Source organism: Eschrichtius robustus, chromosome 2 (genome assembly GCF_028021215.1).
Source record: "Eschrichtius robustus isolate mEscRob2 chromosome 2, mEscRob2.pri, whole genome shotgun sequence".
Classification (NCBI taxonomy): Eukaryota; Metazoa; Chordata; class Mammalia; order Artiodactyla; family Eschrichtiidae; genus Eschrichtius; species Eschrichtius robustus.
The window spans coordinates 109,676,154-109,695,508 of record NC_090825.1 but is presented as its reverse complement, the minus strand read 5'-3'; the positions used below and the strand labels follow the sequence as shown (position 1 = coordinate 109,695,508).

Sequence of the window (19,355 nt, the reverse complement as noted above, 5' to 3'; positions counted from 1 at the left end):
CAGTTCTTGGCTGGCCCCGGAACACGAGGTTGCCAGGTGTGTGACGGCAGCAGGTAGGAGTGACCCGCTGGTGCAGTGATGAGCAAGAAAGTACAGGAAGGACAGTGGCTGTTGGCCTGTGAAGCTAGGCAAGAATGACCAGCCGACACAGTCCAGACCAAGGTCCGTGGGCCCAGCTCGGTCCTGTGCGTCTGGTCAGTGGAATAGACCTGCAGGTGTGGCTCTTGTCACTCTAGGACTGGCTTCAGGACAGATCCTGCTAATGCGCCCAGGGCACCGCCCTCAGTTCTCCAGGAGTGCGCCGGAGTGGAGCCAGGGGGTGTGCCCGACTCAGCACGGTGGCCACACACGTCCAGTCTGCTGGCAAGGGCAGTGGGGAGCCAGGGCAAGTCATGGCCTTGGGAGTGTCCTGTGATGAAAAAGAACCTGCAGGCTTATCAAATAACTTTGGCGTGGAATGTTGGTGTGCTGAAAAGCAGTTCTGTGTGCTTTTCCCCCCTGGTGTGAATCAGCAGTGCTGAGGCAACAGGCGGGATACAGAAGTGTGAGCAGAGACCGTCTGGAAGCCCCAGACTCCAGGGAAGCTAGAGGTGACAGCCAGCCTAGTGAAGAGGACAGGAGTTGGGGGCGGGGGCGGCAGCCCAGCAGGCGCCCTTCGTCTCAGGGCCCTAATCCTGGCTCCAGCCGGCTGGTCAGGGGAGCTGCAAGGTCTTCTGGGCGAGCAGAGCCCACAGTCCTGAGCTGTTCTTCTCTGTGTTTGGGGCATTTCCCCCCATCCAAGGGGAGAAATCTAGACGAGGTTTAAGAATCAGTGCTTTAAGACTGTGGATCTCGGAGCTGAAACCTCGGAAGACATGTTTTCAGCACAGGGTGTTAAAGTGAACGGAAGGATTCAACCCCTTTTCAAGGAGGGTGTCTCCATGTGCGCAGAACTAGAGAATAAATGGGTCTTGGAAAAAAAAAAATAAAAATAAATAAATAAATAAAATAACATTTCTTCCAAGCAGAGTAGCTACACCTGTGTAGCTGTTGTCTGTGTTCAGTTTCTCCTGAAGGTACCTACTTCCAGAGCACCTCCCCTCCCACTGTCCCCAGCATGGAGCAGCCAGATGCTCCATGAGAGGTTAGCTGGCTGAAAAGGGCAGCCAGCTATCTGCAGGCAGGTGTGCGCCTACAGTATGGTTTCTGTGTTTTGCTTGAAGGTTTATGAAGGTTATGGCCAAACTGAGTGCACAGCTGGATGTACCTTCACTACACCCGGGGACTGGACATCAGGTAGGATTGGCTGGAGATGTGGGAATGAGTTAGAACAGCAGGTTCTAAAACTTCCTCATGGAAAGTATATTTACATGGGCACTTAGGAAACAGCAGAAGAAACAGAAGAAAAACAATGATGGTGGTTTTGTCTGTGTTGTGGCATTATGGATCTGTTTTTTTTTTGTTACATATTTTTGTATTTCCTACTATTTTTTGTATTTTCCTATTTCTTTTATAAATAAATAGAAGTCATGTTAAAAAAAAGTAATAGATCACAAAATACAGCTCCAGGTAGAAAAATGCCTATGATATCAATATATTGGATTTTATAGTTTCTAAATATCACAGAGTCTTGCTTACAATCATTTCAGAATGAAGGAAGCAGGCTGTGAATTGGATATGATTTAGGAAGGAGAGGCAAGTTTATAGCAGCCAGTGCACTGTTTCTTGAAGAGCCATGTCAGAGGCTCTTTGGAACTTTGGTCTCCTGTGATAGCAACATCTAAAAGGCAGTGGCAGCCTCAGAAAGGAGCAGCTACTATCCACAGCCTCATTCTGAAGGGACCTATCTTTCAGGGCAAGGAGGAAGCAGTAGGTAGCCCATGTATTGGCTGTCACTAAATTTAGACCAAATACAATCGTCTGAAAAACACTCAGCAAAAGAATTCTTCAGGATACCAACTTCCTCTGTGAGCCTGGAGCCACCCTTCACGCTTAAGTTTGCTCAACTACAAACTAGAAAACTTGGGATGATGTGCACAGAAAAGAAATATGCTTAGTAGTGCAATACTATTTTCAGAGCACCTTGAGGTAGTCAGCAGAAACATGATAGGTGGATTCTAAATTGAAATCACATTTGGCGAAGTCAGGTACACAAGTTTTATCTCCTTAAACTCTAGCTGAATAAAGCCTATCTTGTATGTGAAGTTTTTGATCTCCCTACCACTGGCAACTTTACTACACGGACCATTTTCTGAGGTCCTGGCTCATTAACTTTTTTCTTGTTACCACGACCATATTTACTGATCATTTACATGTATACCCTTCCTTTGGACAGTTTCTTCCCTCTTATGATGTCCCACATTTTCCTATGTGAGGCTTTTGAGGTTTTACCTTTTTTATGCATCCTTACCATAAAAACTTGCAAAGGTTATTGAGTATGAGAGGATCGGTATCTTTGTACGATATTGTAAAAGATTTGGCGGTCTCTCATTTAAAAGAGAAATGAAAGTGTCACAGCCTGCTTTTTGTTTACGTGGCTCACTTTATTTCAGGACCTTGGCCAGCACCTGCTTAAAAATCCTGCGCCTTGCCAGTGAATTGTGTAACAACCACAATTACTAGAAAATGACTTAGATGTAGTTTTGTGGCTGGAGTATATAAGACCAAGAAAATTTGAAGTCTTATCTGGGGGGGCGGGGTGGCGAGTTGCCTCATCCTTGTTTTCCATTTCAACAGTCTGGTGACTGGAAGAAAAAGCAATAATGACTATATTTTATGATCCCCAAACCAAAACATATGATCTAATGATGGGGAAAGTGTCTTAATATAAAAAATCCTGACTATGTGGTTGGTGTGGGTATGAGCCTCCCCAGAGACCCTGTACAGGTTGACTCTGGGCCATGTAAGCCTGACCGGCTGTTTAAGAATCAGATGTAAAACAAAGGCCCAGCTGAGGTTGGCCTCTCCTTTCTCCAGAACTTTGTTTCATCATCAGTGCTTGCTTGTGACAAACGCCCATCTAAAGGTGTATTGCTTTCCATCCACGATTCCCCACTTTGACCACTTGAGGGGTTTCACATGGCGTGGAGCATCTTCAGTGCTGAAATTGATCTGAACACTGACAAATGCACATTGTGCTGGTGTTCTAGGACACGTAGGAGCACCTCTGCCCTGCAATCATATCAAGCTCGTCGATGTCAAGGAACTGAACTATTGGACCAGCAAAGGAGAAGGAGAGGTAAACTTGAGCGTTTAGCCATTCATGTTTGTGGATGCTCTACATGTAGCGAGTAAAAGAAAAAAAAAATGGAAATGGAATTGTTTTCCTTCCACCCTATGTGTAAAGTCACTTTATATTATTGATTAATTTGACTCAACTGAATTGAGCATTTTCTCTCCTGTTTATGAAGTAACCAACCCTCAAGGCTGGGACTGGGCTGGTCCAAAACAAGATTTGGAATTCGCAGACTATTTTAAAAACCCGTTTTTTTCTTAACTGGCACAGCTTGTTGCTGTGTATCTGTGCAGGCAGAAACATGACCATTTGCAAATAGGCCAGACGGGGTAGATGGAGCTGGCCTGTGCTTGTTCATTCCGTGGGAGTAGATAGGAAAGCTGAGTGTCTGGTCATGAAGCAGGGGGCTCAAGCATCTCTGATAGAATCAGCCAGCTTTCAGTATCTGATGAGACCCCATCCAGTGTCACATAGCAGCGCATACCAAAGGCCGCAGTGTTCCTGAGGAAGAAGGGACGGCAGAGAGGTAGTGGGAGAGGGCACTGCTTGAGAGAAGGCAGGAGACAGTTGAGAACGCTGGCGGCTATTCCTGTCCTCTGTTTCCATCACTGTAGTTTCCACAGTGGATTTCCTGAGGGATAGTGTACATTTTTCTACACATGCCTCGTGACAGCCTCATATCAGGATTCCTTATGCTGTGGGCTGAGAGAAACCGGGTGTTTGTCCCTACAGATATGTGTGAGAGGACCAAATGTGTTCAAAGGTTACTTGAAAGATCCAGAGAGGACAAAGGAGGCCCTGGATGACGACGGCTGGCTTCACACTGGAGACATTGGGAAGTGGCTGCCAGTACGTATGTTTGGAACCGTAGGCCTCCACACATGTTGGTGGTGGGGGTGTGTATAATCTGATTCACTCTGAGGCAGGAGTCTTTATATCCACCCTGACAAGTAATCATTCCAGAATACCTCTGGGAAATGGGAGGTTCTTCCTTACCTCGCCCCCAGAGCCTCCTCCTGCATCCTCCTGATGAAGGTGACAGGGATCTTTGGGGAGCGTAGAACTGGAGTTTGAGGCCTACCCCCTACCCTTAAGAGGTTTCCAGGAAGAGATCTGACAGTGTTCTGGAATCCGATGGATGAAGTACAAGGATCATGGGGCTCGTAACTCTGGGAGATCTGAGAAAGGCAGGGCCTGGGAGCCCATGGACACTGGCCGCCAGCTGAGAGGCGGCACTGAGCAGTGTGAAGAGCTTGGAGCTGGGCAGGAGGATGCTGGCGTTCCTTTGTCTCTGCTAGCAGCTGCTCTTGGGACCTTGAGCAAAGCTTCATCCCTCTCTGGGGCTCCGTATTGACTCAGTTATAGAATAAGAAAGTAAGGCTACATGGCATTCTTTAGCGGTGGCCCCCATCTTTTAGCCAAAATCAGTAATGGTGCCTCATTCTGTCATTTGTAAAATGGAGGTAATAACATTGCTTACCTCTATGGTCATTGTTGTAAGGAACAAATGAGATTATACCTGTAAAGCCCTTAGCATAATACCTGGCACACAGGAGATGCTTAGATGGAAACTATGACCAGAAAAAAACTATGTCACTGAAACCGAGAGCCTCCACCTGTAGCAGCCCACCCCAGGAAACCTTTCCTGTGTCTCTGGGAAATTGCTATGATTTTGGGTGGAGTTCTGAGATGTTGAATTTATCAGACAGGTGAATGATGTTGAGCCCTCCAGGGGCCCTCTGGGCTGGTGAGCTGACTTGCCCCTGTTTGGAACTGCGCGTTTTACTTTGAGAAACCCTCACTCTTGCAGCAGACATGGATGTATCCCTGGGCCAGGGACTACGCTCAGGGGAGAGACACATCTTTAGACAGTTCCCAGCCCAGTGTGATGGGCATGAGATGAGGGCCATGCTCACCTAGCGGAGAAGGACGAGCGCCTACTGGCTCTGAGTCTCAGGATTTAAGTCGTGTTCCAAGAGGAGAGGGGAGAGTGGGAAGGACAGTCAGGGCAGGAGTAATAGCATGTGCTAAGTAGAGAGACACTAGAGGTGTGAGGCAAGGAATTCTGAGGGCCCGCAGGTGTGGAGGAGGGAGGTTGGAGAAGCAGCAGGACCCTGGACACTGGCAGAGGGTAGATTGTCCCATCAGCTAACGAAGCCTAGGCTTCAGCCTTCACTTGCATAGGCCCCTTTCAAGGCTCTGCACTTCATTGTATATTATTTTTCTTAAAGGTGGGGGTCTCAAAACTGGAAAAAACTTGAAGTCCCACAAAACTCTGGATCTGCCACTGATGCTCTGTAACTTGGATGAAACCACCCACCTTGCAGGGTGTTGTGAGAAGCAAGTAAATTGATTCATGTGAAGCACCTAGTGCTGTGCCTGAACTCAGAGCCCGAGGCAGTAGGCAGGCAGTCTGTGGGAGTCAGTTTTTTAAATTATTACTATTTTGAAATAGTATTAGATAGATCAAGGAAAAGGTCTAAGTTTCTGATCCAGAAAGACCTGATTTAAGTCCTGGTTCTCCCACCTCCTAGCTGTGTGGCCTTGGAGGAGTTAACTGACCTCTCTAATACTCACCTTCACCATTTATGAAATGGAGGTGATGACACCCAGCTCATGGGGTGCCACGAGGACCAAAGAAGCCAGTGTAGGGAAAGGCCCTGATGTCCAGCCTGGATTTTGAGCAAAACAAGGCCTGTTTGTTTTCCTCTTCTGGCGAGACTACCCTAGTTCTGATGCTTGAACAGATAGAGCAGGGCCAGAGTGTGTGCACACGTTCAGTAAGGAAGTGGTTTTGATTGAGGAGGAGGTGGCTGTGAGAAGGATTTATGAGTGAGGACAGATGAGCCTGACTGCTGGAAGTCCCAGGAGAGGCCAGTGGCAAGGCCATCTCCAGGTTTGGGGCTTGGGGAATGGGACAGGCTTGAGGAGGAGAAGGATGAGCTTCCTTTAGGGCATGTTGCATTGTGCAGGGAAAAGGCCTGGTTTTTGTAGTGTTTGGAGGATAGTGAGGTTCTGGGTCTGGGGCTCAGTGAAGAGCTCTGGCTGGAAGCTCAGACATATGCAGGAGTGGCCACTTAGGAGATAAATGGTGGTCACCTCAAGGAGCATCGTCAGTGAAGGTGAGGAAGTTGCAACGTTCAAGGAGAGAGCCAAAGGAGAGAGACCCACCTATTCACCTTGGAAATTCAAAAAGATTGAAGGGAGTCAGGGAGGTGAGTGGGGGTCCTGGAGGCCAGGGGCACAAGCACTCACTGCCCAAGGGGTGGCCTGCCTGCTGCAGAGGTCCTGGAGGGAGAGGGCTCCTAATGCCACCTGGGGTCCTCTGCCAGAGCTGTGCTATGTGCTGAAGGATGGAGAGGCTGCTCTTTGGGAGTGGTGGCCTAAGCATGGTTCAAGGGGGAGAATCTGAAGATGCTGCTGAGAAAAGGGACAGCTGGAGCGAGGGCCTGGGTGAGAGGAGCCCTGATGGGAAGGTGGGTGTCCTTCTGAGGAGGAGGGCACCTGTTGCTGGGCACCAGGGTGTCAGGGGTGGGAGGGGGAGTAGGGCACATGGTGAGGGGACAGGACAGTGGGCACTCAGGGCCCAGCAGAGCTTGGGAGCCATCCACCCTTGTTCACGGCGTCCCTCTCCAGCCGTGCAGTGGCTCCATGAGAGCAGAGATGTCAGGTGCACGAGCAGATCCGGTGGGGCTTGCAGGGTGAGACCAGGGGTTGGGGAGGTGAGGGGCTATGGCACTAATGAGTGAGGGGCTCAGGCTTGGGAATGCCGCCATTTTATGAAGCCGCTTGTCCAATTCCACAGGCTGGAACTCTTAAAATTATTGATCGGAAGAAGCACATATTTAAACTTGCTCAGGGAGAATATATTGCACCCGAGATGATTGAGAACATCTACATCCGGGGCGAGCCTGTTGCACAAGTGTATGTCCATGGGGACAGCTTAAAGGTGAGTCCCCTAGGCCTCAGCCCTCCCACACGTACTTTGGGCCTGATGAGTACTTTGGGAATGATTTCCTAAGTAACTGGTATTTGATTAAAGTGATGAACACTAATTTCCAATCAGATACTGGTATTCTCCGGCGTATAGGATCATGAGAGAAAATGCCTTTCTAAGGGAGAAATCTTAATTGCTTATAGTTTGGTAAATTGCAGTTAGGTAAATAAGTTGCTTAAAGTAGTAGTAATAACATTCCCAGTACTTTTAACTTATGCTCCGTCTACTTCCAAGAGGAATTTTGAGGTAGTATGCTGAAGCAAGATTCAGGGTTTCTGCTGTTTTGATTTTGAAATACACATAAGAACTTTACAGATAAATAGGTACAGTATTGCAAATAATGATACTGATGATATATCTTAATATATTAAGCTAATGTGCTAATATAGTACAGGATTAAATTATTTGAAGAGGATTTATATTTATTCTGCTTTCTGGTATCATTTAGATCTGAAGTCAGAAAGATCACTGTGAATATATTCTGTGCTATCATTGGATATATGTAATTAAAGACTATTAAATTATTTTTTAAGAAAATGCTTTAAAAATTAAAGTGGTGTTCTTAAAGAATGAGGACCATACTAATGAATCAGTTTCAAAATGGTCTGGAAATCCTTAGAAATGTATGTGTTTTGGATTATAGAGTTGGTTGATTAGTATCCTAAAGATGTACTCATTTAAGATTGGCATGAGAATCAAAGGTACATACAGGACTAACCTTACTGACTCCTAATCTTCTTAAGCTTATTTTTTATTAATTAATTTTTTACGAAGTTAGGGAAATATATCAGAAATATTCAAGAATATTTCTGTCAAGAATGTGTGATATGTTGGTGGAAATGTTTCATAACATAAACATATACATATTTTTAGAAAAGAGTGGAGTCTGAGAATACCAAGAGATTAGTATTAACGCTGGACCACAAATAACCACTTTAAAAGCTTTTGTCATAACTGTGTTTTCCTTTGGTGGGATCGCAGGCCTTTTTGGTGGGCATTGTCGTGCCCGACCCGGAAGTCATGCCCTCTTGGGCCCAGAAGAGAGGAATTGAAGGGACGTATGCAGAGCTCTGCACAAATAAGGTCTGTACCTTGGGGCTGTTTCCCAAAAGACTGCTGGACCTTCTGTGATACTGCATAATGAGAGGACATACAAAAACAGTAGCCCAAGTGAAATTTGAACCTATAGGGAAATTTCTAACTATTTTATAAATGGTGGGAATCCTAAACCAGAGGTTTGTCTTTTGTCATTGTTGTAGAAGGAGCTCATATCTCTTCTTAGAACACTTGATAAACTATTGAATTTTCCAGCCAGGAGACATCAGAGAAAGCTTGTCCAGCCCTGTTGTTTTGAAGCTTGCAGGAGAGTCCAGAGAGGGAGGCGGCTTGCCCAAAGCCACACAGCTGGTTAACAGCAGTGTCAGATGTGAGAATAGGCCTTCTGACTCACTGGCCCTGCTCTCTCCTAATGTGAGGTAGCTTTTGTATCTACTGGGCTTAGAGAGACAGTCATGGAATTGAAAAAGGAGCACAGTTCTCCCTGCTTAGAACATTTGCCGCTGACACCTTCCAGAAGCCTTCTCCTGGCACATGTACAGTCCTATGGAAGATGACCTCTGTGCCCTGACTCAGCGTCGGCCCCTCAGTCACATGATCTGTTTCTTAGCAGCAGCCATGAACCCTAGAGCTCCCACCAGGCCCTGGGCTCTTCTGGAGGTGACAGGGCCCCTGAGACTCACTAGGCTGACCAGAGGTCTGCTTTAAAAAACAAAATTGAGTGGTCCCTTAGCCTGTTGTTGGACACTCCTTAGGCCATGTGGGCACTTACTTGCCAGATGATGGGTGGTGGTGATTGGCTTGCTGCCAGGGAGCGTCAGCCCCAGTTGGGGGTTTGAAGGGTGGGGGGAGTGTTGGTATGATTGCCAGTTGTACTTTGCTCACAACTCATTGATTCTTCTATCTCCATTTTGAAATGTGTTTCTGCCTTGTAATTTTACCTATATGGTTCAATTCAGGAGCTGAAGAAAGCCATTTTGGAAGATATGGTGAGGTTAGGAAAAGAAAGTGGACTCCATTCTTTTGAACAGGTAACTGTTACCTTCTCCATACCTGTTACTGCCCTTTATGCAGGGATGAGAATTAAAGTAACCAACAGTGACCCTGACCTAGATTCCCTATCCTCCACGCTGTGGCCTGCAGGCAGGCTGTGTACCAACGGACCCCTGAAGGCCTGTTCTAAGCTGCCTTTGCAACAGCCTGCATCCTGACTAAAATCGGTCGTAGGCTGAGTGAGACTGTGCTCATTGTCCTCATAATCACAGATGTTCATAAAGCTGAAATATTACCCTAGCCGTAACTGGTAGAGCATGTCTACATGGTGTGTCTCCAAGCTGCGTACAGTACTCAAGACCAGAGTCCTGTCTTATTTTTATTTTTATGGGGACTGTCTTATTGGCTGCAGCAGGCAAGCTTACTTGCTAGGACATCAGAAAGATTGCACTCCTGGGGCCAGTGATCTGTCAGCCCAGCATGCCCTGAACAAAGAGGAGGAAACAAAGAGTGTGTTGGGAGTGGACACAGCAGATCTCTAAGACTTTCTGTCTTTGCAAGGTTGGGGTTCTTTTTTGTAACTGAGTTCATAAGCATACTTGGTCCTACTTACACATGCCATTTATAATCCTCTTTAGTCACAAATTCAAAAAGAAAAATTCTTCAAACAGAAAAATATTAATATGCTGATTTTTAAAAATTTCCTATTATGTATTTAATATAATTGTTTTTCATAAAATGGCTCTCCAACCGTGTCCCCAAATATAGTATTAAGGACCTGCGAGGTTTATGAGAATTTTAAATTTTATATGTTCTTTTTTATATATATATAAATTTATTTATTTATTTACTTTTGGCTGCGTTGGGTCTTCATTGCTGCGCACGGGCTTTCTCTAGTTGCGGTGAGCGGGGGCTACTCTTGGTTGTGGTGCACGGGCTTCTCACTGTGGTGGCTTCTCTTGTTGCGGAGCACGGGCTCTAGGGCACTTGGGCTTCAGTAGTTGTGGCACATGGGCTCAGTAGTTGCGGCTCGCAGGCTTAGTTGCTCCGCGGCATGTGGGATCTTCCCGGACCAGGGCTTGAACCCGTGTCTCCTGCATTGGCAGGCAGATTCTCAACTACTGCGCTACCAGGGAAGCCCCTTTATATATGTTCATTTTGATGTTAACCTAAAAACATTCTTAAACCGGTTTTAAATATAAATTCTTACAGCAGTTGTTTGACAATTAGAAAACATTTCCACAGATTAAGACTTTAATTTCTTAAGTTTCAAACTGAGGAAATCTAAATATAGTTTCAGGGTTTGTGGGAATTGTTTTTCTTTTGAAATGGATCTTTACGTTAATCTAGCTTGAGAGAAACTGCTTTACCCTCATCTGTCAGTGTGTTTTAGGGCAAATAAGGCCTGGATGAATAAATCCTTATTTAAAAAAATTGTAAAATCTGAGGCATTCAGGCAAGTCATATTTATCTTCCTGAATGCAAGGTCAGTTCTGGCATGACAATTAAATTTCTAAATTTGCTAAAACTGACTTCACTGCTCTTCCATTACGGGGAGCTGTGTGACTGTAGATGTGATCCTGTAGAGCAGGCACCACAAATGAGTGGTTGGAGACCTGGTTGATCTGGGCTCCCTATTACCTGAATGGTTGGCTGTAAGGGCGCTGGGGACGCCCTGGGGATCCTGCGGATACCCTTGTGATTCCCAAGGCTTGCATGCCCCCTGCTGGATGTGGGCTGCGTGACCTGCCTCCGAGCAGGTGGAGAATTGTAACAGATTCCTCTCCTTGGAAAAGACTACCACTCTTAAGCTTATGTTTAAGAGAAACCTTTGGTTAAGGTTCCAGTGTTAACCATTGCTCAAGTTAGAGCTTTTAGTGAGAGGAGACGTATTCTTGACTTTCCATACACCTTAAGCAAAGTTTCTGCTCTAATAATCGGCCCTCGCCATGGTAACCTCAAATACAGAGAAGTCATGTGGCATCCCAAAGGCCTGAGTTTTATTGCCAAGGCTGTTACCTCTTCATTTTCTCTGTTCTCATTCTCCTCTTTGTTGGTGTGTGCTCCTAGTTGTGTTCCAAAGCTCAACATAAATTACTTGAGTTAATCCATAATCTATTGTCAGCTAGTCCTTTTCCCTTTTCCTCAAAAAGGAATGATCAGTTAAGGCTTAATGCTAATTTTTTACCCACCCCCACCCCCCGCCAAATAGATATCCAAGCCCAAGGCTTAAATCATTCAACAGAAGCTTTAGGAGTTCAGACTTCCTGGGCAGCGTTGATCTGAATGAAACTTTGAATTAGATGAAAAATTAATGTAATTTAATTTCCAGAAACAGACAATTCCTAGAACTGGGCCAACCATTATCAATTTACGGAGATTTAATGAGTAGATAAGAAGCATTTAAAATAATGGTTATCAATAATTAAAATATGTGGGTTCTTGGGAAGTATCTGAGCATACTTAACTGTGATTTAACCATTTTTTTGACATTTCTATGCCTTATTAGTTTGCATAGGCATATAAAATACAAAGTGAACTTTGAAACCTGATAGTTTTCAAATTCTGACTGCAAAGCCCTTGCTAAATATATTTTACTGTATTTCTTGTCATTGAAATGAATACTTACCTAATCAATTTACCTTTAAATCAGAGATGAATTGAGCATTTCCCTAATTAATTTAAAATTTTAAAACTTCTCTTGTCCTAAATTATTCACTCTGTGTTTATTATCTGCAAGCAATATTGTGTGTTAAAGTGTTTCACTGAGTAATACCATTGAAAGATTTTAAATACTCTGTTTTTTTTTTCAGAATGATGAAAATTTCTGTGCTTTAATGAGTTGGCACACATTGACACTTTTGAGGCATTATATTCCAATATAATATTTAAATGTTATAGTATCTTTAAATTAAAAAAAAAACAAACTATAGAATCACTTTTCGGTGACAAGAGTGTAGTTTCAGAGAGGGAGGTAACATTAAGCATCTCCTTCCTGCTTTCCTCAACAAAAACTTCGCTTATTGCAAACTGGAAAACAAGTTTTATGTTGTGTTAGGCATAAAGGGAAACTAAAGACTCTCGTTCCTTTTTTTCCCCATAATTCAACAGTTTGGTTTTATTAGAAAATATGTAATTATTTATAAAAAATGAAAATTGGTTTTACCATTGGTTTACGTCTGAAAAAAAAACTAACTATAGGTTTGGGGCCCACAGTTAAGGTCAGTTAAAGAACTGTTTTGACTCATTTTTTTCCCACTTACTGATTAGACTTTTAGTCACTGGAGAAATTTGTATAGGTATTTTCATGGAAGAATTTAAATAGACCCAGGGCTGTAGGTCAGACTGGAGCAGGGACTGGCAGTAGTGCCGCTCTGATCTGCTCACTAAGTGGCTGAAAGGTGAGCTGAGTGCCATATTGCTTGGCTTCCCGCAAGGTTGTATTTAATTGTGTTTCCTCTCCTCAGGCAGAGACTATGTTGTAGAGAGCCACATTGAACTGCAGATGCCCCAGTCAGCACTTTAGGCTTGCTACAGGTTGCTGGTTTGACAGATACTCAGAATCTACCAGCTGATGCAGTTCTTTCTTCCTCAGATCATAGTGTTTTCTTTTACATTCTACTTACCACCTAAATAGTGTATGTAGCTCTCCCTATGAGAGTCATCTTCCCTGTACTGTGTTGTTTGAAGCTTCTGCCTGTCACTGCTAGATTTTCAAAGGTGTTCTCCCAAGTCCCTGTACTGAACATAGACTCTTGTCTCAATTACACATGTTCTCCACATGCTGTTAGGAATGCAGATGAGCTGAAACCCAGGCTGCCAGGACACTTGTAGAAATTGTATCTTGGCATTAGCATCTCCTATAAAATTATATGATTAATTTCATTTACAGAAGAAGGTGGATAGATTGTTTACACTTGCCAGAAGTCTTTATGTGATACTGTTTCTATCAGAAAGGAACTTTAAAAAAAAAAATTAAGGATATTAGCACTGCCAATTTTTCAGCTTTTCATTTCATGGAGGTAAACATGAGTTACTAAGTTAAATCACTGTATCTAGGATTAAGTTTGATTTGGATTTTGTTCATATGTTCTTCAAGCTAGCTAGTTTTGTTATCAAATGGTGATTTCTGAACTTGAGTAGCAGAACCTAGATGACATCTTATATGCACCTTACGAGGATGTACAAAACATAAGAGCAGTGCTGCTCTAGTAGGTTTGGGGCTTGAGCCAGAGCCTGTCTTCCACCTCCCACCCCTCAACCCAGCCCCCTCACTCATCCCTCCCCCACCCCGCCTCCAATGCACTTCTGCCTCTCCCCCACCTCATCCCACCCGTGTCTGTCTACACTCCACCTTCACGCCCATCTCCACCTCCACACCCACCCCCAGCAGAGGCCACTGCAGAACCCCTAGCTCTCAGTGCACTATGGTCTGAAAACGTCTCCCTTGGGACCTGTTTCCAGTGAATTTTGGATCCCCTAGGATGATTTATGTTTGATCAAAACAAATTAGGAAAAAAGTATATTCCAGAGGGTACAAAAACTGGCAGCCCTATTCCTTACCAAATCCTTGCTTCTTTGAACATCAAAAACACTGAGATAATTTTCTTTTTTTTTTTTTTTTTTATTATTTTGCCATGAAAAAAATTCAGAAAAATTTTATTTTATATTGGAGTTGAGAGAATTTTCAAACAAAACACTTTTTACAAGAACCTTAACAAATTTTGAAACATTCGATAATGCCTCTTTTTAGCCAAGAGCCTCAGATTTCCAGTTATTTATACTGGATATCCAAGTAGAAATCCTTTCAGTATGTAAGGTAAAGTTGAGGCGGCTACCTATAATGCTAGCTTTAATTTTAGCCTAAAGTCCAGTCCTCCCCTTCCCACCACACACGAATCCCTTAAAATGCTATTCTTTTTATAGCAAAAGTGAATCCTTCATTTGAACAAATTTCTAAGAGACAAAGATGAATCTCATTTATTAATGCTGTGCTCAATTGAAAATTATCACATTTTAAAATTATAAGCATGGGTTTAAAAAATGCCAGAATTTGTTAGAATTTTTCTTAAAAACTTTTTAAGAAGTAGAAAGTGTAGCTGTTTTAGGAGTCTTCTTTGTATATTGAGTCTTTGATCTGAAAAATCAGTGAATGCAATGGAGAATTTTCTGAGGAAAGACTTCTTTGTCATATCACAATACCCACCTGCCAGGACACTAGACTGTTAGCATCAGAGATTTGGAAAACAATCACTGATATGTTGAATTTTTTGCAACTATTTGCATACATGGATTTTTTCCAATTTATTAATTTTTGGTAGTTAAATACACATAACATAAAATTTACCATCTTAACCATTTTTTACGTGTGCAGTTCAGTGGCATTAATACATTCATAATGTTGTACAACCATCACCACCATCCATCTCTGTAACTCTTTTCATTTTGTAGAATGAAACTCTGTACCCCTTGAACAATAACTCCCAATTCCCTCCCTCCCCTCAGCCTCCAGAAACCACCATTTTACTTTCCGTCTCTATGACTTCGACTACTCTAAGTACTTGTGTTTTTGTGACTGGCTTATTTCACTTAGCCTAACGCCCTCAAAGTTCATCCATGTTGTAGCATGTGTCAGAATTTCCTTACTTTATATAAATAATATTCCATTGTATATCTGTGCCACATTTTGCCTATCCATTCATCTGCTGATGGACATTTGGGTTGCTTCCCTGTTTTAGCTATTGTGAATAATGCTGCTATGAACATGGATGTACAAATATCTCTTTGAGATCCTGCTTTCAATTCTTTTGGGTATATATTCCAGTTTCTCTATATCCTCACCAACACTTGTTATTTTCTGTTTTTTGGATAATAGCCAGCCTAATGGGTGTGAGGTGGTACATAGACTGATTTTTGAAATAAGTCATTTCCTGATTGTATCCATTGATTTTAATTAACAATTCTCATATGACAGTAGCATATGACACAGTAACCTTTCACTCTTGTTCTCCTGGCTTCTGTAACCCACACCCCAGTTCCTTTCTACTCCTCAAGAAACTCCTTCTCTGTCTCAAGCCCAGGCTGAAGCTGTGTCCTACATACTAATACTAATATATCCAATGTCCAAAAACCACTTGGATGCCTCAGAAGCATTTCAAACTTGACATGAATACTTGATCTTCCTGCCTCCAAAGAATCTTTCTGCTCCTCCTACAGTTTTTCTGCTCAAGCAGAAATCTAGAGCCAGTCTTAAAATTTCTTTCTCTGCCAATTACCCAAACCAATTGTAAGTCCTGTCCTTTCTACTCCCCAAATCTATTTCCATCTCCACAGCCAACTTTATAGCCTAAATCACCATCAGTCTTGCCTTTTGGCTGATCTTCCAGCTTCCACTTTTACCTCATTTCAATCCTCTCTTAACAGGGTAATCTTTCCACGGATGCATTCTAGTACTGTCTCTCACTGATTAAAAATTGTTTAAAGATTTATGTCCAAAATCCCTACCTTGGCATATTGATCCTTTGTAATTTGGCCCCAGCCTATCTCCCCAGCCCCATCTCTTTCTTCGTCTTTATTTGTATCACCTGCTGCAGCCTATACTTGTGATGTCCCAAGTGTGTTTTGGCACACGTTGCCTCTGCCTAGAGCCATATAACAGCCTCTCCCTTCCCCTTGCTATCTTCATCTGGCCAAAGCCTACTTATCCTCCAGAGTTCAACTCAAGCATCCCTTTTCAATGAATCCTGCTCCAGAGACTGGGTTAGGTGCTATATCAGAAAGGCATTCAGCTCTAAAAGAAAACCCTCAGGGTCTTAAACACATAGGGTGTGTTTTTGTGGTGTTCTCACATAAGAAGTCCAAAGATAGGCAGTCCAAGGCAGGTACAGGTCCTCAAAGACCTAGGCTCTGCCTATCTTTCCACTCTCCCTTCTTAGTATGTTGGCTTATCACTTTATGTGGCTGCTACAGCTTTGGACATTGTCCATATTCAAGAAAGGAAAAAAAGAAAGTGGGTAGAAATAGGTATGTCTGAACCTTTTATTAGGAAAGCAAAAACTTTCCCTTCTCACTAGCCACAGATGGGTCTTATGACTACCCCTTAGCCACAAGGGAGCCTGGGAAATCAGGACATAGGATTGTCATAGTTTACATAGACCATTATGGCCCCAAACAAAACCTGGGTTTTATTAGCATGGAAGATGGGGAGTGATACTGGGAAAGCAACTGACAACTGCTCGTCCCTATCGTAGTAGTATCATACTGCAGCATCCTTCATTAGATTGTAAGCTCCATGTGTGCAGAGATTGTGCTTGTTCTTCTTTGTATCCCTGGTGCCTTACACTATACTTGACACATGGCAGTTGCTCAATAAATGCCAATTAAGCAAAACAACAAGTGAAAATATATATGTATTTAGCACATATATTTTGAGTTAATTTTTTTTTAATTAATTAATTAATTTTTGGCTGTGTTGGGTCTTCGTTTCTGTTCGAGGGCTTTCTCTAGTGGCGGCAAGTGGGGGCCACTCTTCATCGCGGTGCGCGGGCCTCTCACTATCGCGGCCTCTCTTGTTGCGGAGCATAGGCTCCAGACGCGCAGGCCCAGTAGTTGTGGCTCATGGGCCCAGTTGCTCCGCAGCATGTGGGATCTTCCCAGACCAGGGCTCGAACCCGTGTCCCCTGCATTGGCAGGCGGATTCTCAACCACTGCACCACCAGGGAAGCCCTTGAGTTAATTTTTTAAAGTCTATGTATAGCAATTCATTTGCTATTTAATAATATGGATCTGTTGTCTCAACAAAATAATCGAATGTAGACCCAGTTGTCAGTCAGGATACAATTTCTTAGAGACACTGTCACTCCAGGATTCAGCTCAAGCCCAGATCATAAAATTCTGGTTGAACTGTCAGTCACTCTTTCAGCTGGAATCCCACGTGGGAGGAGACTGCCCAGGCCCTCCCAGGTTAGTTCATCTATCTCTCTGGTCCCCCATTCAGCCTTGCAAAGAGACTTTGCATGAGGAAGCCTGGAATCTGCCTCATGGAAATAGGCAACACGAACACGAAGTCTGATCCCTCCATTCCTCCTTCCAATAATGTGATCACATTTTCTGGCAGAACTTTTTTTTTTAACGCAGACTCGTCATGCCCCACCCCCTAGACTTTGTATTTCTCCTGTGAATGGCACCACTGTCCATGTAGCCCTCCAAGCCAGAAACCTGGAAGTCCTCAAGGCTGCCTGCCTCCTTCTTTATTACATCCTGCCCATTTATCTCTGAATCGCTCTTAGAACTGCTTACTTGTCTCTCTCTCTGCCACTTCTGAAGATAAGGCCCTTATCTTCTTCTCTCCTGTGGATTGGTCAGGTCCTTCTGATTGGTTTCCCTGCTTCTAGTCTTAACATTCTTAAAAGCCATCTTCACATTTCTCTTGGAGAGATCTTTATAAATTGTATATTCAGCCATGTCATTGGCCTGTATAAAAATCTCCTACTGTCTTCCTCTATAAACTGCCCCATCTACCACTTCAGCTTCATCTCTCACCCGCTTTGCCTCCTACTTTATGTAACTACAACAGAAATCACTTGGATTTCCTTTTTCATACTCTGCCATTTCTCACTCCCATAGCTTTGTTCATAGGGTTGCCTCTGCCTGGAATGCCCTTCTCCACCCACCTCTCCTCCTTTGCTGGTTAACTCTTACTCGTTCTTTAACACTCACCTGACTTGAGAAGGCTTCCCTGACTGCTCCTCTCTCTTCCCTACCATAACTGAGTTAGGTGCCCTTCATCCTGTGTATACCACATTGTCTAATAATTGCCCAGTGTGTCTGCTCTACTGGATGCCAGTGTGCACTCCCCGAGGGCAGGGGCACTCATGATCCCTCTTTGTGTCCTCAGTGCCTGGCACAGAGTAAGGAACTATCTCATTTCTGTTGACTGGCTAAATGGAGGAGTAAGAAGGAAAAAAGGTGGCTTTCAGACATATCAAATAGGCTGAAATGTTATTAGGATAACTCTGACTTTTAAATAGGCATAGTGTTTTATATCAATATTTCTATTCCCATATGCCTGTCTACTTTTATCATGTATGCTATGAATGCTGTGTTATATTCCTGATAAAGATGTATTCTGCATTTGGTTTTTAGGTTAAAGCCATTCACATCCACTCTGATATGTTCTCAGTTCAAAATGGCTTGCTGACACCAACACTAAAGGCTAAGAGACCTGAGCTGAGAGAGTACTTCAAAAAACAAATAGAAGAGCTTTACTCAATCTCCATGTGAAGTTCAAGGGAAGTTCTTCTCAGTATAATGGACAATGTAGCAATATTATAGTTATTTTTTGAAAGTAACGTGTCAGAATGATGCAGCTGAAAATGAAAAGCACGTGACCTTATGACTGAGCCTCTTCCTGTCCCAAGAGGTCTTTAACAATATTTTCTCTCTCATCACCGAGTACACTTTATTTTTATTACAATGATATTGTAGTAAGCTGCTAAAAATACCACAAATGGCATTGTAAAAATGAAGACTTTTCTCAAGAACTGTGTACCACTAAAAGTAATATATTCTCAGTGTTCACAGAACTTCTATTAAACATAAAGGAAAAACATAACTGATATATTGTACTTAATTATTTGTGCAATAGTAACCAGGTACAGCAAATATCTAGGCAATGTGGACTACCTCATTCAATAACTGATGGTGAAAATCACAATTAAATCAGACTTAAAAAATTAAAACTAATACAGAATCATTCTGAAACAAAACATGATAGCTCACATTCTACATAACTTCAGATTCTTTAAACATAACAATCCTCATTGACGTGAAAAAATTCTCTCCAATTTTTACTTTTATTTATGAAGAATGCAAATTCAAGTATTCTTAAAACAAATGTATTTACATAACATTTTACAAAGATCTTTCAATACATTTTCGTATTTATTAAGCTCATTCAAATATTAAGGAGCTACCTAGAAAAAATGTAATGTACAACTACTTCAGGGATAGTATGTGTATATTCATGGATGTCTTACCACATGAATTATAAAAGATGTCTGTTTGACTCTGCAATGAATGGACCTTTAGGGAAGA

At 43.0% G+C, this 19,355-nt stretch overlaps 1 protein-coding gene across 7 annotated transcripts in view; it reads left to right on the top strand.

The window, feature by feature from the left end:
* Positions 1–18,783, top strand: part of ACSL6 (acyl-CoA synthetase long chain family member 6) — a 46,062-nt gene extending 27,279 nt beyond the window's left edge. For 6 of the 7 annotated variants that reach the window (XM_068535827.1, XM_068535825.1, XM_068535828.1 and 3 more), the window contains 7 exons: positions 1,203–1,275; positions 3,129–3,217; positions 3,947–4,063; positions 7,020–7,163; positions 8,193–8,294; positions 9,227–9,298; positions 18,405–18,783. In XM_068535827.1, coding sequence (XP_068391928.1) covers positions 1,203–1,275; positions 3,129–3,217; positions 3,947–4,063; positions 7,020–7,163; positions 8,193–8,294; positions 9,227–9,298; positions 18,405–18,542 — 735 coding nt within the window. In that variant the 3' untranslated portion in view covers positions 18,543–18,783. The remainder of the gene's footprint in view (positions 1–1,202; positions 1,276–3,128; positions 3,218–3,946; positions 4,064–7,019; positions 7,164–8,192; positions 8,295–9,226; positions 9,299–18,404) is intronic. The other variant, XM_068535832.1, reaches the window with a different exon arrangement.
* Positions 18,784–19,355: the final 572 nt, after the last annotated feature.